Source organism: Misgurnus anguillicaudatus, chromosome 17, assembly GCF_027580225.2.
Source record: "Misgurnus anguillicaudatus chromosome 17, ASM2758022v2, whole genome shotgun sequence".
NCBI lineage: Eukaryota > Metazoa > Chordata > Actinopteri > Cypriniformes > Cobitidae > Misgurnus > Misgurnus anguillicaudatus.
In genome coordinates, this window is record NC_073353.2 from 29,375,190 (window position 1) to 29,395,707 (window position 20,518).

General features: G+C 37.5%; 1 protein-coding gene across 5 annotated transcripts in view; it reads left to right on the forward strand.

Annotated features, from left to right (window-relative positions):
- Positions 1-20,518, forward strand: part of lrp1bb (low density lipoprotein receptor-related protein 1Bb) — a 392,748-nt gene that overhangs the window by 80,692 nt on the left and 291,538 nt on the right. For 4 of the 5 annotated variants that reach the window (XR_008647172.2, XM_055216546.2, XM_055216547.2 and 1 more), the window contains exon 2: positions 9,408-9,530. The exons of the other annotated variant lie outside the window; for it this stretch is intronic. Coding sequence is in view for 3 of the 4 variants with exons in the window: in XM_055216546.2 (XP_055072521.2) it covers positions 9,408-9,530 (123 nt within the window). In the remaining variant the exon portion in view is untranslated. The remainder of the gene's footprint in view (positions 1-9,407; positions 9,531-20,518) is intronic. 5 annotated transcript variants of the gene reach the window in all.

Consider the following 20,518-nt stretch of genomic DNA (forward strand, 5'->3'; position numbering starts at 1 on the left):
GTGAATCTTACTGCCGAATGACATTCTGAAGACATTTATGTTTTAGGTGTCAGGTGATATTAATGTTAATCACAGTTTTCTGATCAAAACTGAGGCAGCTGACATTTAGACCAAAATACCATGTTGTATATGTCAAGGTGAGAATTAAACAGTTCACCGGCCATCTAAGATCTTATCGCTCTGAAACAGGATTACGTAATGCTTGCAAGTGTATGTGTGTGTGTGTGTTAGAAGGCATTTAATCAATTTCATTATAGGTCTTCTTTACAATAATATTTAGTCTGGTGTTATGCTGTATTTAGACCAGCTGCGGTAGAGGCATCAAGCGCGAGTAATTTTAATGTTAAGTCAATGTAAAGATGCGTTGACGCGCGTCTGGAGGTCTCGCGGCGCGATTCCGCCTCATTCGCGCATTTAGTTCGCATAAATGGTGCAAATTGAGCGTTGCCGCGGCAAACGCATGATTTGAAAAATGTGATATTTGGGGGAAAACATGCCGCGTTAACCAATCAGGAGCTTGCTCTAGTGACATGATTACAGGAAGTGAGCGGAGTTGCAGAAGCCCCTCTCATGATGCGAATTTCCACGTGAATGTCTCAATGACTAGAATTCCACGCGCTGCTTTCACACGCGAATAAAGCGAGTAAACTCAAAATGCGCGGTAGATGCAAAGTTGACGCCTCAAACATGAATTGTGAACCCAAGGTTAGAGTTTTGACTTTTAAAAGGTACCCCGACTATAAACACGTGAATGACATAATACATTAAAATTGGACTTGGCTAAATGAACGTGAAATTATAAACAGTACAAATGTTATAGTTTTAATAAACTTTGAAAAAAATCTTTTCACACGTAAGCCACTATTTTGTCTACATCACAATACATGATGTCAAAACGTTGCACTCAAAACCCATTCTATTAATTCTTAACTGTCGCCCATCCCGTATATGGGACACCTACGTTTACTTCAATATTTTTAATGTAAATTTTAATCTATCACAACAAACTATATATTGTTGGAAAGGTCTAAGACACTAGAAAACACATTTCAACATATAAATTCACAAGCATTTAAACCATAAACAAAGCACCGTCACTTTAATTGAGCGTGAGCAGGGCAGCAAAAATAGAACGGCTCCTGTTATGCGAGCATGCACTGATCACGCTTGCGGTGCGCATGCTCTATTAACATGGGCGCTGAAAAACACACGCTGTTTACGCACAGCTCACGCATGTGGTGTGAAGCCGGCGTGGAGCCACTTGCGTTGCTACAGCTCTTCAGCACAGCCATTTTGGGTCTGACGAATCGACGCACATATTTTACGTCTACGTATTTTTTGCAACTACGTTAATATTTATAACACTAAACCCCTACTAAACCTAAAAAATCTTTAGAAACTATATATCACTGGAAAGAATATAGTTTTTATATTTTAAAATGTTTTAGCAGTAATAATAATGCAGTGACAGTAATTTATTAATTTGTGACAAGAGTATGCAGCAAACTGTTGACCTAGTGGTCATTGTTGGTAAAACCACTAAAACCTTATTTTTTGTGATTTTAACTTTTTGGATCACAACTACTTGAGACTTTTTTATGGCTTATGGCTTTATGTTTACATTATTTCTTTTGTGAAATATACTTTTTTTACATAATTTTATTTATAAACAGGCGCTCTAAGGGTGCGTTCACACGACAAAATTTCGGGAGTGACAACCGTATTTACTTACAGGTGTGAGGCTGGAAGTGTCCTGTTCAGACAGCAAATTAAAGACACAAATAGAACACTGCCTATATGAACGAGCAACCGACCTCAAACCCGTATTCTAGTTACACGTGGCGCCTGTAACCATAGTGACGGATGAATATATTAAAAAAAGTATTATTTATGCAATGGGCAAACTTTATTTATGTAATGAACAAAAACAGCTGTCTGGTGTAACGCTTACCATTGTGCAAAGAAAAATAAACAAGGGTGGTTCCTTATTAAAGTTTTAATTTCCAAAATGAATGAACATAAAATCAGTTTCAGCAACTGCACGTTTTACCAAAGCAGATATATACAATATAAAAGTAATCATAATGACTTATGAAGCATAATGAAGCAAATCATAATGAAGCAAATCGATCCGTTTTTGCAGGAGATCGAACTTTATTTAAACCATTAACGCAGCCAAATAGGAAGTGCGCTTACGCTCCCGCTCTGTAGGTGGCGCAGAGAGTATGGTTTACCAACCGCAGTCAAAAACAGCCTCTTAGCGCCACCTAAAGAGCGGGAGTGTAAAAAGCGCACTTTATATGTTGCAACAGTTCTGTATGGACGCTAATAATGTTGTAAATAACGTTCAATATCCTGCAAAAACCGACCGATTTGCTTCACAAGCAGCAAAAAATGTCACCAGGAGTCATGGAGATTACTTTTGTATTGGATATATCTGCTTTTTGACCTCTCAAACTGACGCATCTTTTGCTTGCATTATTTGAATCACAGATGTTTTTTTTGCAAAATATCTTCTTTATTGCTCTACTGAAGATAAAAGGTGAGTAAATAAACAGCTAATTTTTATATCCCTTTTATTATACAGTTAACATTATATGAATCGTCCACTTTTAAAGTTTAAACTTTATATATCTCACTTACTTGGCTGCACGCAATTTTATGCGTAATGCAATATGTTCTGTGGCGTCTATGAAGGTAATATAATATCACATTAATCTTATGGAGCAATTCTGGTGGGTAGTTTGCAGTCATTTTCATGCACTGTAACGTTATCTTAACACAAGAGCAACGAATGACGTGACAGACAACTGGTTGTCCAGTGCGATTCCGTTCACACGGCACAGTTTCTCTGTAAATACGGTTGTGAAACCCGTAAAGTTACGGGTGTGAAGTCGGTTATAGAATGCGGTTGTCAAACCCGTAAATAACCGAACTGTGTGTGAACGGAACCGCCTTAAAGACTCAAATACGGGTTTGACAACCGTATTATGATACCGTGTGAACGCAGCCTAAGCGAATCTGTGTGACATTACTTTTTGTTGACGTTTAAACTGTTTTCAAACAAACGGAGCATAGCTAACTCCTCCCCCTTCATGAACGCGCCTAACCCCCACCCCCCAAATCCTTCGTGTCGTTTATTGGCTGGAACACTTTGTTATGGTTTCTGGTACTAGGTTTGGCCACTTGGTTTATATTGCAGTTTGTGGAGCCTAGGCTGTCTGCGCGGTTTTTTACAGTTTGATCAGCGGACAGGCAGCAAGCAGATAGTGAGATGTTTGCTGTATGTAACAAAAAAATGTTTTATGGTCTAAAACGCGTGAATTTGCTTAGAGCACCTTTAATAAGTTATTGCATTATTTTTATTTATTTAAATAAATTTAAACTGCTATAACTATTTTTCTGTTTAATATTTTTACCTCCAGTCCAGACACTTAAACCTTTAATTGTCTTCTTTAAAACAAGACCAAGATTAGGCTTACAACAAGGTAAATGTGATAAACAAGTCTTTCAGTAGATGATGAAACAGAAGATGAGAGTTATAAATGCACTAAGACAGTAAGTAGTGGTATGTGGTGTTGAAACCTGCATGCTATTAAAAAAATCAACGTCTTCTGTAGCCCTTTCAATATGAACCGGAGAGTAACAAAAACGATGAACAATACAGACAACATACAAATGAAAATTTGATCTGATTTTTTATCTGAATTTGATAAAGATGATCTGCGAGGTAAAAAAGGTGGGAGCGGGAGTAAAACATTCTCACATATAAAACTATAGCAGAGACCATAGTATTTACTATAGTAAACTGTAGTAATATTTCATGACAACCATTACACATCATCGGCCAAAAATGCACTATGCATGAAACATAATAGCGGCCTACACAGCTTAAAATGATTAATACACATTGAAAGTTTTTGAAGTAATGAAACCCTTTAACAACATTTCCCTTGAAAGGCACACAGAATGATGTCATATTATTATGTATATTGATTGCAAAATAAATAAATAAATAAATAAAAAACATTTTCTTTGACAATTTTATGTATGTTTTAAAACAAGGTAAAATGGATCAGAACTTTTTTACCCCATCATTTTAGTTTTAATTGACAGAAATGATTTCCATTGCACAGCAGCCTTTTGAGCTAGACACACATTGTTGAAAGTTGAGATCAGAAGGCATATGGCACTCTTTTGGATGATGTCAAGGTATGGAAACGTTGCGTAACAGCGAACAGTTGGAAAGAAATGAGACTTGGGGCGGGTTTTACAGCGGCTGAACATCCAGTTTAGGTATTCAAATTAGATGTGAGACTTCATAGCAATTCGTTTTTGAGAGCTACACCATATCATCGTCAATTCAGGCTCATTAATAAGACTCCCAATTGCAGATGAGCAAATTCAAACGCTTTCTTTGTTCCCCAGCCATATTTTTGGCTTCATCTCCGCTCGCAACTCAAATCCGTCTCTCATGTTGACGCTCTTCCTTTTTTCGCCTTGAACAACAACAGTGAAAAATTAATTGAGCTTACTCTGCTGTGTATGAGCCCACGGTGAGATGACTGTTCTTTCAGATTCATCAAATGAGATCGGCACAACAGTTGCCTCAGCCTTCATCCACCGTTTCGAAGGCCACCTCTTTTGTTCCCCGTCACAGTTTTGCGTATGAAAATCTGGCAGAATTACAAAGGCTGAGGGTCTTTAATGAGCCAAAGTTCTTTGCTCGTGGAGGTGGCGGCATGTGTCAGAAATGATACTCATAATAGCACGCCGGTGCAGGCTCCACTGAACATTTCCTACTGTTATGCTAATGGCTTACCTGACCAAAGAGTTGGGGCCATTTTCCAGCAATGTTATTTCTATCTACCTTCCTTGTGTGCCGCATTGAAATTATCTCCGAATGGCCGAAACATTTAGCCGTGGCCTCATTGTAGCGTTCCCTTCTTTCAAATGTAAATTTTGTTTGTGCCTTCAAAAACAAATGCTGCGAGATTTGATTCCTTGACAGGCTTGTGCAGTTTTCCTCTTTTTGAGGATTTTTAAAATGCCTGTGCTGAATCTATTGAAACTGAGCTGTTGAAACATCAAACACTTCACTGAAAGAGTAAAGTCCTCTTAAGGTGAGAGGAAGAAGTAAAGTGGCATCAGTGGTCAATCCGATGATTCGAATTGGACCGGGTTCTAAAGGGCACCTAAAACATAAAAACAGGTCCACATCAGTGGATGGAGGCGGCTCTTGGAGTCTGAAGTTGTGTCTTTTATGGTTTACGCTGCCCGCAAGAGATTGTCCTACGGTAAGAGGAGCATGTTTTAAATGGTAACCAATTCAGTTTCAGACTGGCTTCTATCTCAGAGACCTGAATGTGAAAACCTCCTCTCATTGGCTGGCAAGGAAAAGTACTTCAGGTGATTTTTAAAACTGTCAGTCAACATTATGGTGCATAATACAAACCAGTTGGACAAAAAGGTTGCTTGGAAATCCATTTCGATAACCACTCATCAGAAAATATAGACATGTCTTTTAGAGCTACCATAACAATCAAATTGCCGTCACTATTCATCGAGGCCGGTGGAATTGCTGTTGTTTTTTGCTAGTAAGAACGGAGGACAGAGGGCGGCCATCATCATATTCTCTGTAATTGCTTTTTGACTGATGTGCAGCTGCCATTGAATTGAATCAAGCCAGATTACCAGCCGAGCTTCAGAGCCGCTGTGCCTCTAAAGAAAGTGTATCAATTGAAGAACAACCCGGCACTCGAACAATTTGCTAGATCTATTCTTTCCCCCATACAACTAATCTTAAATCACGCCGGAGCGAAATGTAACGCTGCGTCTTATTGTGAGATTTGCAATAACATTTTGGGGATTTTTGAAATGATCCGAGTTTTTGTGCTGAATGTCCGTGTTACTGCATGCCATCAAAATATGAGTCTGAATAAAAGCATATCTGACCTAAAATAAACTCAAGTTTAAAAACAAGTACTGTTTGAAGCTTGTTAGATAGCACATCTTCTTTATGTACCTTTTTGGGTACGTCTCTTTTTGGGTACGTCTCTGTACCTTCAAGTACAGTAAAATGAAAATTTGGGTTATTATTTACTTACTCTAAACTTGTATGAGTTTCTTTGTTCTGTTATACACAGAACAAAAAATTTAGATAAATGATGGTCATCACATACTTGACGGTAGCCACTGAGTTCCTTAGTAGGAAAAACAAATACTATGGAAGTCAATGGGTATCATCAACTGTGAGGTTGCCATCATTTATCAAAATATCTTGTTATGCGTTTAACAGATTAAGAAACTCATACAGGTTTAAAACAACAAGAGGGTGAGTAAATGATGACAGAATTTGTATTTTTGGGTGAATTATTCCTTTAAGGACATTTAAGGGTAAAGTTAAAGAGCACCAATTGTCTGATTCACGATTTTACCTATCATTTGGTGTGTAGGTGTGTATTAGTACATGTCTAGATATGCAAAAGATACAAACCCCAAAGTAAACAATGACGCAAGTTATTGTCTCTCTATTGTCTACGTAAATGTGTTTTTTTTTGGACTACAACAAACACATGAAACAGTTTACTTCCTGGGATTGGTGATGTAGACAAGATCGACATTATCATAATTCCTCCCGCTTCATACTCACAGCCTGTAAGTTAACTCCTGTTAGCATTGCATTGTGACCGAATATTTCAAACATGGTAAGGAGCGTCACATTTCTGGGGGACGTCAGATGTATTTAGACCAATAACAACGTACAGATTAGCTGGCCAATCAGGGACACAGAGCTTTTCAAACCCCTGCGTTTCAGCAAAATTGTGAAATCTGGAGGCACAAAAAGTACGGTATGTGGAAAATAATGTGTTAAAAACACGCAAACACATTGTATTATACCAAATACACAAAATAACTTTTGTTTTTTAGCAATTAAATAGGTGCTCTTTAAATGTTTTGTACCCCTAACATTTACCTTTTTCACAATAGGTCCTTAATGGTACCCAATAGGTACTTAGGGTATAAAATTGTGCACTAATGCTGCATTCACACCAGCCGTGGTAGAGGCGTCAAGCGCGGGTGATTTCAATGTTAAGTCAATATGAAGACGCGTTGACTTGCGTCTGGAGGTCTGAAGACGCGATTCCGCCTCATGGCGCAAATTGAGTGTTGCCGCGGCAAACGCGCGAGTTGAAAAATGTGAACTTCGGCGGAAAAACGCACCGCGTTAACAAATCAGGAGCTTGCTCTAGTAGTGACGTGATTACAGTAAGCGAGCGGAGTCGCAGAAGCCCCTCCCAAATTTCCGTGTGAATGTCTCGATGACTAGAATTTCACGGGCGTAGAAGCGAGTAAACTCAAACTGTTCAAGTGGCAAACTACGTGCGGTAGACGCAATTTTGACGCCTCAAACGCAGCTGGTGTGAACCAACGGGAAGGGGCGGTTTCCCGTAGAGGGCTTACACTTGTTCCAGACTAAATTGCATGTTTGACCTCATTTGAAAAAGTCTTGCACTTACATATCTTAGCATATATCGGTGCCATTATTTAATCTCAAGGTGCACACCATTATTTTTTTTTGTAAGGTACAATGTAAAAAATTTTTGTTGAATCAACTCAGATTTACAAGTCATCTCAACACAGATGAGTTGTTACAACATATAAAATAATTGAAAAAAGTCAACTTAATTTTATAAGTAATAACAACTCACCTGTAGTTATAACAACTCGTCTCTAGTCAAGATAAATAATAGTAAGTTAAAATGACTTGTAAATCCGAGTTGATTCAACAAAAAATTAAGGCAGCAAAGTATTTTTTATAGTGTATGTTTTGATTTATTTAATCTAAACCCTGTCTGGGAAACGGCCCCTATAAGGTGCAACATTTGAATGTGTTGTATACCCATAAAGGTACAAAAAAGGCCCCCATCCGTGACCGAAAGGTACAGTTTTGTACTTATTTTGTGACAGTCCATTCTATTTCATTTCATTCCATTTCAATCCAATCTAGGAAAATATTGTGTGGTTATATTTGATTGTATAGAGTTTATTAAAAGCAATTACATTTTTTTCATCAAAGAAAAGCGAGTATATTTCATTTTATTCTTTTCACCAGATTGGTGTATTTTGTTGAGGGATAATGCAGATGAATAAACATGACTGTAAAGATGCCAGAATTAGCCCAAAGGTCTATTTTTCATCCTTAACAGAATGTTAAAAAGTCAACCTAAAACAAAGACAGAGCTTTATTACACATACACATCATATATTTTAAAAAAACTAAAACCATAAATGCACAGTAAGTAGCGCTACTAAAATACAAAATATAAGTTAATTATCTAGACAAAGTAAAAATATATGGAAAGGAAAAAAGAGTGAAAGAGAGAGCAAAAAAGTAAAAAAGACAACAACAAACAAACAAGCAAAAATGTGTGTCACCTACTGTGTTTGCATCACCAAGACAGGCATTTTAACCAAAAAGTGTAAAGCTGTCAGACAGCACTTTGGTAAAATTATTCAGTAGTTACATCTTTCTACAGTACTGGTAGTGCCATTACATTTTATTTTATTTTTTTAAGTATCGACTTGGTGCCAAAGTGCCGTACTTTGACACTTCTGCTATCAAAGCACAAAATGATAGATTGACCATACAACTGAAGGCCTAATTTTGAGCCTTGCGGCTTGAAGGGAAACATTTGAAAGGTTGAGAAAGATGGAAAGAAGAAAAAAGAAACAGTTTGACATTTATTATTCCTTCCCTTGAAAGTGAATTTGCTGGTTGAGGTCAGTACAGTTTGCGCGTGTTGAGGTGGTGGTTAAGCATGGTGACCACAGTGGGAGGTGTGGAGAATTATCACCTGCGTTCCATCTAAAAACATTTGAACTTTTTCCTGGTATAAAGTGGATTTAAAACATCCTGGAATGGTGTAGGACTTTTAACACAAAAGTTAAAAGTGTGGCACAGTTTTGATTGATACATGAATGGTTTGTCAGCTGACTGATGGCTGCATATTGCTTGTAAATATTGACATTGACATTTATACAAGGTCTGTCGTACTTCGAATAAAAAAGAGAAAAATGTCTTTAAAGTACACTGTCTACCTTGTACATATTGGGACCTTTTTAAACGACACTGCCTCAGACATTTTTTCAGACATTTGGCAAAATAAAATGTATTTCTAGAAGCAAAAGTACACGTAGTGCCTGCTCAGCTTAGTAAACGTAATTGTGATTACTGTCATATCACTATAATCAATCATTCAATGACAGGCATTTCATGTACACACTGTACTAACCAACCATTAGGTTTATTAAACAATGATGTAGTTTAGATATTAAATTACTTTGTTGCACATCATTCATTTCAGTCCATCTCTGTACCCCCTTCCCTTTCTCATTTCATCCAGAACCCATTTTATGTGATCTTGGAGAGTTTCTGTGTGGTGACCATCTGACCTGTGTGTCCGAAAGTTGGCTTTGTGATGGTGAACCAGACTGTCCAGATGGTTCCGATGAGGTGCTGGACAAATGTAAGTAACTCATCTACGTTTACACCCAACCAACCTCATAACTGCTAAACATTCCCATGTCTCCATGCATCTTATTGGTCTGCCAATACATTTGCATCACCATGCGCTTGATAGATCAATGATTGTGGTCCTCTGCATTTTTAATTCTGCGTTCCACTTCATATGCAAAGTGAGTGGAATGATAGCTAGACGTTTTAGGGAAATGAGAGTCTTCCCTTTTTAATTCCTAATTGTATTCATGAATTGATGGATCAGTTTATGCAAAAACATTGTGTCCAATGGCTGTGTGTCGATGTAGGATTTTTCTAAAAGAGCATAATTTATTACAGATCCAATGCAGAGTCGGTCAACTATTCTCACAACCGGTATTCTATTATCATTTAGATTAATCACATTCACTCGATTTTATTTATAATGCTTTCGAATGGATTCGGTGCATATTTATGATGGGAATTTGGAGGAGCTCATTTCCTTGGATTATGTATTGATAGGAAATGCATTTCCATCAGCTTTTCACAACAGAATGTAAAGCAGAATTTAATTTGTTGTTCGCAACACAGGGCTGACTGTAATCGTATGAGTGTGCTAACAACACACCGCTGTCATGGGGAATATTAATCATGGGATTGGACATTCAGCACTCCAAGAGGTGGCCGTGTTTGTAGTATTGTGCCTGCTTTGATATTTTCCATCACTATTTCAACACAGGACGTTGTACCAAAGTGCTGTACATCCATACATAATACATCAATAAATAATAAAAAACAAACTATAAAAGAACACCACAATTCAATGTAAACGTATAAAAACTTAACCCTCAACCCAGCATATCCAGAATAGGAGAAAAACTATATGGTCAGATGTACGGGTTCCAGTCAAAAGTCTGGCCGCAGCATTATGTACCACTTCCAAATGATTTAAAGTTGTTTGAGAAACACCAGTAGGCCTGGGGCGGTAACCGGATTACCGGATTACCGCCATACCGCGGTCACGTGACCCATGCCGCGGGTCTTAGCTCCGCACCGTCATAACCGCAAAAAAAAAACTTGAAACATTGGCCTGCACTGTGTATATGTGGGGATGTTATACACGCAGCTTGTTAACAACCGCAACTTGTTAACTGAATATTAAATGATATGATTTTAATATTAAATTGTCATTGAGAAGAAATACAGGTGACGTTGTCTGTCACTCGTTTAAAGTAATACAAACATTTTATCTAATTTGAACGTGCAAACAGCCGCAACAGATCAACAACAGAATCAGGTTTCATACATTATCAAATTTTCACGCAACATAAAGAGCACGCGATCAGTCCGAGGATTAATATCCAAAGAGGGTAGATTGTCTCTTTTTCATCTAGCCTACAACAGTGGCCATTTCTAAAGCAGGACACATTTCAAAAAGTTTTGCTTTTGCGTCTTCTTTCTCTGTTTGTGGAAAAAGACAGATATTTATGGTAAGGGTCGAGGAAAGAACCGGTCTGTCCAAGCACGCGAGACAGAGACGGACTGCCCGGGTGCGCGCGAGAAAGACGCGGACTGTCCGGGTGCGCGCGAGACAGACACTAGCTGTTTCTCAATACCAAGTACGCCAAACTCGGACTTGTGTCCTTCGTGGTTCGAACTTGCAAGTTCAGACTCGGAAGAACAAACTCCTGACGCGAAATGCATTATGGGAAACTTCGCTGTCATAAGTCCACACAAGTCTCCTCTGATGCATCCTCGATAAAATGGGCGGATCAAGAACACATCCGGGGATTTTATGTGAACTTGGGCTTAATGCGAACTTTGAATTGGAACAGTACTTGGGCCGCGACTGATGACGTTCCACAAGTCCACAAGAACGCAAGTACAGACAAGAACGCATATTGAGAAACGGCTACGGACTGCCCGGGTGCGCGCGAGACAGACGGACCGCGTCATCTTGCACACACACACTCCATAGAGCTTCCCAGCTATACTCAAGCACGGACACATATGCACTTCAAGTGATTTCTCATACAAATGGTTATTTTACCAGACCGTCAGGGCAGCAATAATTTACGTCATTTACAGGCTATTCACAAATTAAGGATAGAAAAGTGGCGAAATGTCTGTAGGCACGTGTGGACACGCACAATGCGTTAACATTTTTTTAACTGATAATATTAATTGTTCAAGTTGTTGAATGTTGAAATTAAAGAAATGTGGAAGGAAATAATATTCACTTTACATGTTCCTTAAGTAATTTGCACGTGTTTTGTATTGAAGATAAATAAATCATGCAAGTTATTTAACTCGTTGTCTTGCCAATAAACCGCAAAACCGCGGGAATTTGTTGATTACCGACCGCGGTAAAAAAAAAAAAAACGGCCCAGCCCTAAACACCAGCATAAAGTGAATTACAATAATCCAATCTTGAAAACACAAAGGCATGAATCAGCATCTCCAAATCTTTACCAGACAGGAAAGAGTTCACCTTAGCCAATAATCTTAAATGCAGAAGAAAAAAACACAGATTTCACCACTGAGTTGATCACTGGTTTACATTATGGGGACAGCTCTCCAAGCATTCAAACTGATTTTTTGACACATAGGTCACCAATTAGAGTGTCAAAAATAAGTATTTTTCGATCAGGTTTTCTTTCTTATGCTACGTACACACCAGACATGTAGCATCATGTTGCTCGCTCTAGATTACTTGTGGGATTTAACTTTGTGACATGCAAATTTTTCGCTTGAGTTAAATATTTTCAACTTCCACGAAGGTGCGTGTTTTTGCGGCAATCGCCCCACCCAATTCGCGTGTTTCGCATCACCCCGCGCGGGGACGCGTCTGATAGCGTGTTTGCATTGACTTTGTATGTAATCTACTCGCGCAAATCGTTTAACTCACGTTTGGTGTGTATGCCCCATTAGCTTTCAAACCTTTTAAGAAAACTAACCTATAGACATTTTAGACTCTGATAAAAAACCTGGTATTAATTAATTCCCCGCCAGCCTTTTTTTTTAAATTGCCCACCAATGCTGGTGGGCAATTTAAAAAAAAAAAGGCTGGCGGGTTTGTGATTTTCACAAAAGTTTCACAAAATGCCTTTGCAGGGGAAAACAATTATATAAATATATAAATGTACAAATATATCAAGTAAAAGAACAGACACTGCTTTCAAAAAACAAACAAACAAACAAAGCGGGAAAAAACTTTCATCCTATTTTATCGATTTGTTCTCTTTTTATAACCTATTAAATATGGCTTCTTCAAAAATACAAAATTTTGAGCAAAAAGCTGAAATAATTGCACAAAATTTTGTTAGAGATCAAAATATACACAGATCTTACACTTGGCGCAATGCAGCGCAATGCGCAACGCAAGTGTCTTTTGCTAGTTTCCACCCTGCGCAAATAAAATTTCCACGTTTAGCGACACGTTGTTTAAATAGCAAATTCATTTGCGCCCCCTTTTGCACCCATGAGTGTTCTGGTCTAAAAACGAGGTGTGTTCAGGCGCATTGTTGGCGCGTTGCTATTTTAAGCCAACTAAAATAGACTACGCCATTGACCAACAAAAACCTGGTCTAAAGTCTAAAGTCAATTGCGCAATATGTTTTTTGTTATTTAAAGAGCACATTAGTATGCGCCTATAAACGGGAGGACAACGCAGGTTTGCTTATCACACACATGAATGCGCAGCAGCACAAAAACGTTTTTAAATATGAAAGATTAAAGGATTGAATGTAAAATATTATTATTGAGTCTCTTGGACATAAATGAGGACTAATTACGAGACGTCATGTTAGAAGGCGCAAAGAGTTGCTTCACCTGCAGCCTGGTAAGTAAATAAATGTTTTGCTTTAAACAAATGCATCTGTTTTTAAATGTTTTTTAAATGCTACCTCACGGATTTATTGTATATGATGACTCTGTACCTGTGGATATGGTGAGATGAGAAATATTTTTAAGTAATGCTTAAAAAATCTCGTGATGCTGTCCAAGTGCTGAAACGTGAGGAGAGCCGTTTGTAAATTCTTCATCTCCTGTTTGTTACAAATAAAGTATTTTTAGAGTACAAACCTTTTCTTACATACTTGTAAATCATTTTTTGATGATATTGGACAGCCATAAAAGCCTGCTTTTTACTTCCATGACTAAAGGTTTTAATCCAAAAAAGAAAAATTTCAATACAATTGAAAACAACACAATTATTTAACATTAATCTTAAACTGGGGATCTTCCTCCGCTTAGTTTTTCAGTTTACAAAGTCCGTCATCTAAATAGGGATTAGACATAGCGCCAGCGCAACAGGCTTTTAAAGGGGATGAGAGCTGAGACTCTCATTGGTTTATTGCACGTTACGCCCGAAATACTCCCATTTCTCATTAAAGAAATTGTACCAACCCTTTTCGACCATGCGCTCGACGCACAAATCATGTTTCTCGTCGTTAAATTAGCAAAAGTGGATTTGGACACGCCCATTTAGACGTTGCGCTGTGCGCTTTAGACAATGCACTTAGATCGTTAAAATAGGGCCCTAAATCTTTCTTGAATTTGTTGTTTATTCCAATAACGTCCAAAAACTGTTCTGCAGCCAAATACTGTTATTTTTCAGATTTTCCCCAGATTATTATGATCAAACACCAAGTGACCAATAAAAGAAGAAGTGGAAGAGACATGATTGTCTCTGCATTTAACTCCAAGTCATGCTTGTGCACAGACACAAAAACTGGGTAACTATCACAGTTTTTACAATAAATTTTACATTTTTGTGTTTTTTCATGTTAAATTGTTAGTTTGGTACTTTTAATATAGTGAACTACACATTTAATTACAGATTTTTAATTGTACATTTAGATGAATTTGTATGTAATTCAAGAAAACAGAAAAATACTGTATGGTGATATTGTATTTTCCTGTAATAAAACTTAGATTTTCTGTATTTTGTCATTAATAACATAATACTTAAAATAACAGCCAAGCTGTTGATTGACAGAAAAAGTTTATAATTTTACAGATTTTTCATTATAATTGAGTAATTGGTCATAAAAATATGATATTTTTAACAGTGTAGTGGATAATAGTGGAATCACATATTACCGTAAAACTCATCAGGGAAGCATCATTGGCAGAGAAATGTTTTCTCTTAATTGAGGTGAAAACTCATCAATGGTGTGGGAAAGAGTTAAGATGCTTTTTGGTCTATCGGATCACAAGTGAATGTCGCTTAATACAGGTGTAAACGGTGTGTAAAACGTTTTTAACTCATCCACATTCGACCACAATCAGACGTAGTCGAAAGCGCATTCGACTGGATTGCTTCTGTGGTGTAGACCCTCATGTGATTGAATGTGTTTGAACAAAAGACCACCTATTGATCTTATGTGTGATGTACCCAGCACAATATTTTTAAATCAGTCCTTACTTCCAGCGCAAACCTACAGTGTTCGACGTGGTCTTTGGGCTAAAATTAAAAAACCTAAGGCGGCTGTTCTCCGTCTCTTTCATTTTGTTTCATTTTGTGAGCATGTCAAAGTTCTGTGAGTTTATTTCATTAATTGCTCTGGAATATCAGAGAAAGCTCTTACATATACACGTTCAAAACATTGTGCTGCATGTTTACTAGCAACAAGCAGCGATACTCTGACATAATATTAGTGCATGTCAATTTCAACCCACAATTTTCTACGTTTGAGTTTTAATGGCTCGCCCATAGACCATTCCCTCAAAGTAATCGGGACAGAAGCGGTTAAACATGGCCAAAAAAGATGGATTAAAACTCCAGCTGTGAACGGACATGTGTCTCTCTTATCCACTTATGATTTGATTTATCACATTGATCATGATTAATACCAGGTGTAAACAGGACCTTATTATATATATATATATATATATATATATATATATATATATATATATATATATATATATATATATATATATATATATATATATTTTAGCTGGAAACAAATTACAAAATATTTTACTCTCAACCCATTCCAAGATAAACCATTAGATACAGTGTTAGTTTTGACATAGAAATTATTTTATACAAATTCATATTCCTCAAAGAAAGAGCTGACATTCTTCATCGGTTGATACTCGTAACGAATCCGAAGTTAATTAAAATCGAGAAGCATCTCATTTCTTCAAAATTGATGAAAACTATTTTAATTGGTTGTACATATCTAACCAATGTATCCCTCGCATTGGAACTGTTTATTTCATGTCATGTCACTTCTAATATTCCTCAAATTATGTTGTGACTATTTGGTCTCATGCTAACAAAATGATAGAGAAGCTCTACCCTCTCTGCTCTACATGTCTCCCCTTGCTTATGGTTAATTTTATGGTTAACCTTTAAAGGATAATTCCGGTGTTTGGCACTTTGGGTCTCGTTTCTGGTTTGTTTTGGATGGGCTACAGTGATGGACACAGGGGTTTTGACGATGGGTCGTGTCTTGAGTTTTTGACTCGTTTGGAGGCGTCTCTTGACTGCTTCAGAATGGAAGTCAATGGCCATGCACAAACATGTCATTAAAACAACACTTAACGTTCATTTTCATAACTGTGCTACTCACCGAGTGCTTCGTGGTGTTCGTTGATGATTAAAAACAAGTTGTGTAGCGAAATACAGTTTCTGTCGTGTTTTATTTGGCATTTTGTAAAATTACATTGACTTCAATTGGAAGACTCATTGCTTGCTGATATATCACTCCGCCGCCGGGAAACAGAAAAGGGTCGGTTTACATGTGGTTGTAGTTTTTTCGCTTGGTTTCTCTCAGAATAAATTTTTCCCATATTTGTAGGGCTGAACCAGAATATTTGAATATTCGTTCCGTGGGTTGACATTGGATTTTCAGTTTTGAGATTCGAATATATATATAAATATTTTTCAGCGTTAATGCAGAGCTTTTGCCAAGCAGGAAGTGCGCTTCACGCTCCCGCTCTATAGGTGGCGCAGAGAGACCAACATCCATAGCCAACAGCCACCAAACTTCACCAGTGCAAGAGATCGCCTCAAACGGAAAGCACGCTTCCTGCTTTGGCATTCACGCTAATAGTGTTGTAAATAACGTTCAGTTTCTTGCAAAAACTGATTGATTTGCTTCACAAGACGTCAATATGTCACACGGAGTTATGGGGGATTGCTGTTGTATTGGATATATATGCTTTAGCTCTTAAAGTGTGCGGATCTGTTGACTTGCATGACGGAGCACTGGGGTTTCTGCAAAATATCTTCTTTATTGTTATGCTGATGAAAAAACATATTGGATGGTGTAAGTGTTACAAATAAACTTGATTTTGAAAGTATGCTACCGTTTTATTACAGTTTGTTGGACTACGTTCATTCATGCTTCAGACTCAAATATAGAGCGGAAGTATATATGCGGTTGTGAGGTATCTGAAAAAATAGTTCCACTATAGCAAATAACACGGATTAAAATCATACATTGCGCCAATATATTTGTTTTTAATCATCAACGAACACCACGAACCACTCGGTGAGTAGTACAGTTTTGAAAATGAACGTTAAGTGTTGTTTTAATGACATGCCCGTGCATGGCCATTGACCTCCACTCCGAAGCAGTCAAGAGACGCCTCCAAATCAGTCGAAAAGTCAAGACACGACCCACTGTCAACATCCCTGTGTCCATCACTGTAGTTCATCCAAAACAAACCAGAAATGAGACTCAAAGTGTTAAATACTGGAATTATCCTTTAAGGCCGAAGTATGGTCTATATTCCATGTATGTCTATGTACTGTATTTTTTGCGCATGCCGCAATATTCATCATCGGAAAAGTTGCAAACTCTGCATACATTGTACGCGTAGGTTGCGTAATAAAACAGACTACACTTCCGACTTTAGTCATCTTGGTTTCATGTAAAATGCACCTGAAGTATTAGAAACATTATGTCCTTGTTGTTGTCTCATTGTAAAAGCTGTTCCATTTTCCCAGACCAGCTATGTCAACTGTACTGCTGCTTCAGTACCAAATTGATCAAATTTGCATATTTATGATGCTGGTTTGCCCAAGTTCTGCCGTAACAGAGAAATGTAATCACCACATTCCCAGAGCCTCCAGGGAAGGGCAGCTGCAGGTTTTCAGTTCCACATGGCCAGCGGGAATTTGGATAGGATGCCCATCCAGCTTCCTTCTGGGATGAGATCATGACATTTTGGGTTAGCAGAGGAGCTGGGATACAGCCCACTTCTCTATAATGAAGAGAAAGATATTGTGAGAGACAGTCTAGAAACTCTCCAAACACTTGTCAGGTGGTGCCACTTTGGACCTTGACAAGAAGGACTTTTGGACTGTGTAGTGTTTAACCCCTTATATGTCAGTGAATTTTTAAGGATGCAAAGAACAGCAGGTATTTCTGGGATATTTTACAGTATTCAAGCTTCTAATGTTTTTTGTTAGATATTTACTGTAACCTATGTTGTTTAAATGATTCAAAATGTAAAAAAATTACCAATGTGTGCAAAATATCTTTAAAAGGCTGAAATTGGGTCAACAGTTTAGATCCCTGATATTTTGAAATATTGTTTGACAAAGATCTTGTGCATGTGAATAAATTGACCATGTATCCACAATCTACCTCTTCACTGAAGAGAATTCACTTAGAATCACTTAGGAACGGTTTCTTAAGATTTTTAATAAAACGATATGGGTCATTTCAGCACTTCCAATTCAGTTTCATATGCCCCCTGCTTTTTTCTTTGGAGTGGAGTGCTCTTTATCAGGAAACACAAAGACATGCTTCAGTGACAAATTGCTTTAGTCTTTTTCCTCCTTGAAGTTTGAATTGGATAGAGAGAGTGAGCAAGATTGATTTTTGTTTTGTTCTCATTTTTGCTTTCGGGGCAGAACTCGCGACCTCAGTAAAAAGATGCAGACTGTGAGGCACAAAGCAAGGCCATGATGTTCTTGTTTTTGAAAACAAGACAATTGTTTTGTTTAAACTGTAAAGTACAGTAATAAAATCTGTGTTTAAAAATCTTCTTTGTTCAGTGATACTCTCTAGTATCCTGTTTAAAAATTTAAAGGAGTAAAGGGAATTAACATATGACCCATATCATATCTGTTCTTTAGAAATCTTATAAGAAATGAGAATCTTTTCATAGTCCACTTTGGTAATGCAGATATATTTACTGTAGTACCTCTTTGTTTATACTTCTGCTAGAAGCTCTTCATAACATAACATGAAGAACCTGTTTAGCAGACATTCACATTTGCTATTTGCAAAACATTGGGGATACAGTATGAAAGTATTTTGAATGTATATTTTGATCAAGGACAAAAGCTTATTGTTAGTGGTAGATTGCTCTCTGGATGGTTTCTTTATCGCCCATCACTGAATGGATGGTGGAGCCACTTACACGCGATAGAGATACATCATTGCCATTAATAGGAATGCTTTCTTTGATCATTTCACAACAATTGCGAGTAGGTTAGAGCAGGGGCGATTGTACCATTTTTCAGAAAAACTTAATTTTAAAAGATAATGTTTTAGACAGAGATACATTTTTGCTGTGGGCAATAACTCACAGGTGTGGTCTATTAATACCAGGTGTAATTTTGAACAAATGTAAAACGACTTCAGTAAAATTTCACTTTGAACATAGGTAGCAAATTGTTACTTTTGACCCTGTCAGCTGGGATTAAAGTAATACATAAGTGGGTCACAAGTAACACAACAAAAGAAGATAGATTTTTGTGTTACACTTGTTTTTAGTAAATAGTCATGACTATGACCTCATTAATATGTAACTGCAAATTTGTGCAAAAAAATAAATAAATAAATCACATTTTCATTTTAAATTTCACTTTCATAAAATGTTTCAAAAGCAACCCCACAACACAAACTTGAATTGTTGAGAATAAAAAAAATCCCAACAGTATGAACACTATGAAAATTAAATTATAATTAAATGAATGTTCAACATAATTCAACAGTATTAGCAGCGGGACAAATGTAACATGTTAATTTCGTCCCGACAGGAACTCCTGACATTTATACAGAGCCCCTAAGGGGACATGAAGCAAAAATTAAATAGTGTAGTTTTGCGTGCGCACGTGAAACTATCGCTTTCACGTGCGCACGCGAAAGTTTCACATGAGCATGCGAAACAAAACTTTTTTTAAAGAAATTCTCACATGAAGGTTTGTGTGAGCACATGAAAGTTTCACGTGAGCACATGAAACTAAGCTTTGGATTTTTTTTACTCCAATGTCACCTTAGGGGCTCGGAGCATTTATATGCAAATTAACTTTTTTTTTTAACTCTGAGAAGGCAAACTTCAGGATGTGTTACAGCGCTAAATAACCTGTAGATTGATCAATACTGTAACACATGGGCGAGGCTAGCCCCTTTTTAGGGGTGCTTCAGCACCCCTAAAAAGGAGCTCAGCACCCCTAAAACTTGGAGCAAGAAATTTATTTATTCTAAAATGTTCGTTCGTCTTTGACAAGGTTAAATAATGTCCAAAACATACTCCGTAGTTTGTGGTTTAAAATGTATATGTTAAGCTAGAAAATGAAAACCTCCCCGCTTAGCAAATGGTGTCATCCTCTTCTACTTCTCTGTACCTGCATCTGAGCCCGACCGTCATTCAGCGCGAAACACACGCAGAGTGAGAATCAGTAAAAAGTGTTGTGATGCAACTTTTTTGTTCAAATCTTACAAAATGTTTACGTTATGTTTATAATGGGCGAGTACATCACAAATCAATCTTTCAAGCCGTGTTTTTGTCTTATACTGAATCACCATGGTACACGTATAATAAGTGTTTATTTTCGGATTATTTTAGTCCGGCGGGTAGCCGCGCGCTGCGGAGTAGCACAGTACCTGGGTGACTCGTCCATACACTTAAACGGAGAGAAGTAGCACCGGTTACAATGTTCTTCCGCAAGACGCATGCAGTTTTGTGCGTCTCAGTGGTAGTTGCATACGTGTGTCTCCGTTGTTAAAGTTTATTGTATGATTTATTGTTAATTTGAGACTTATT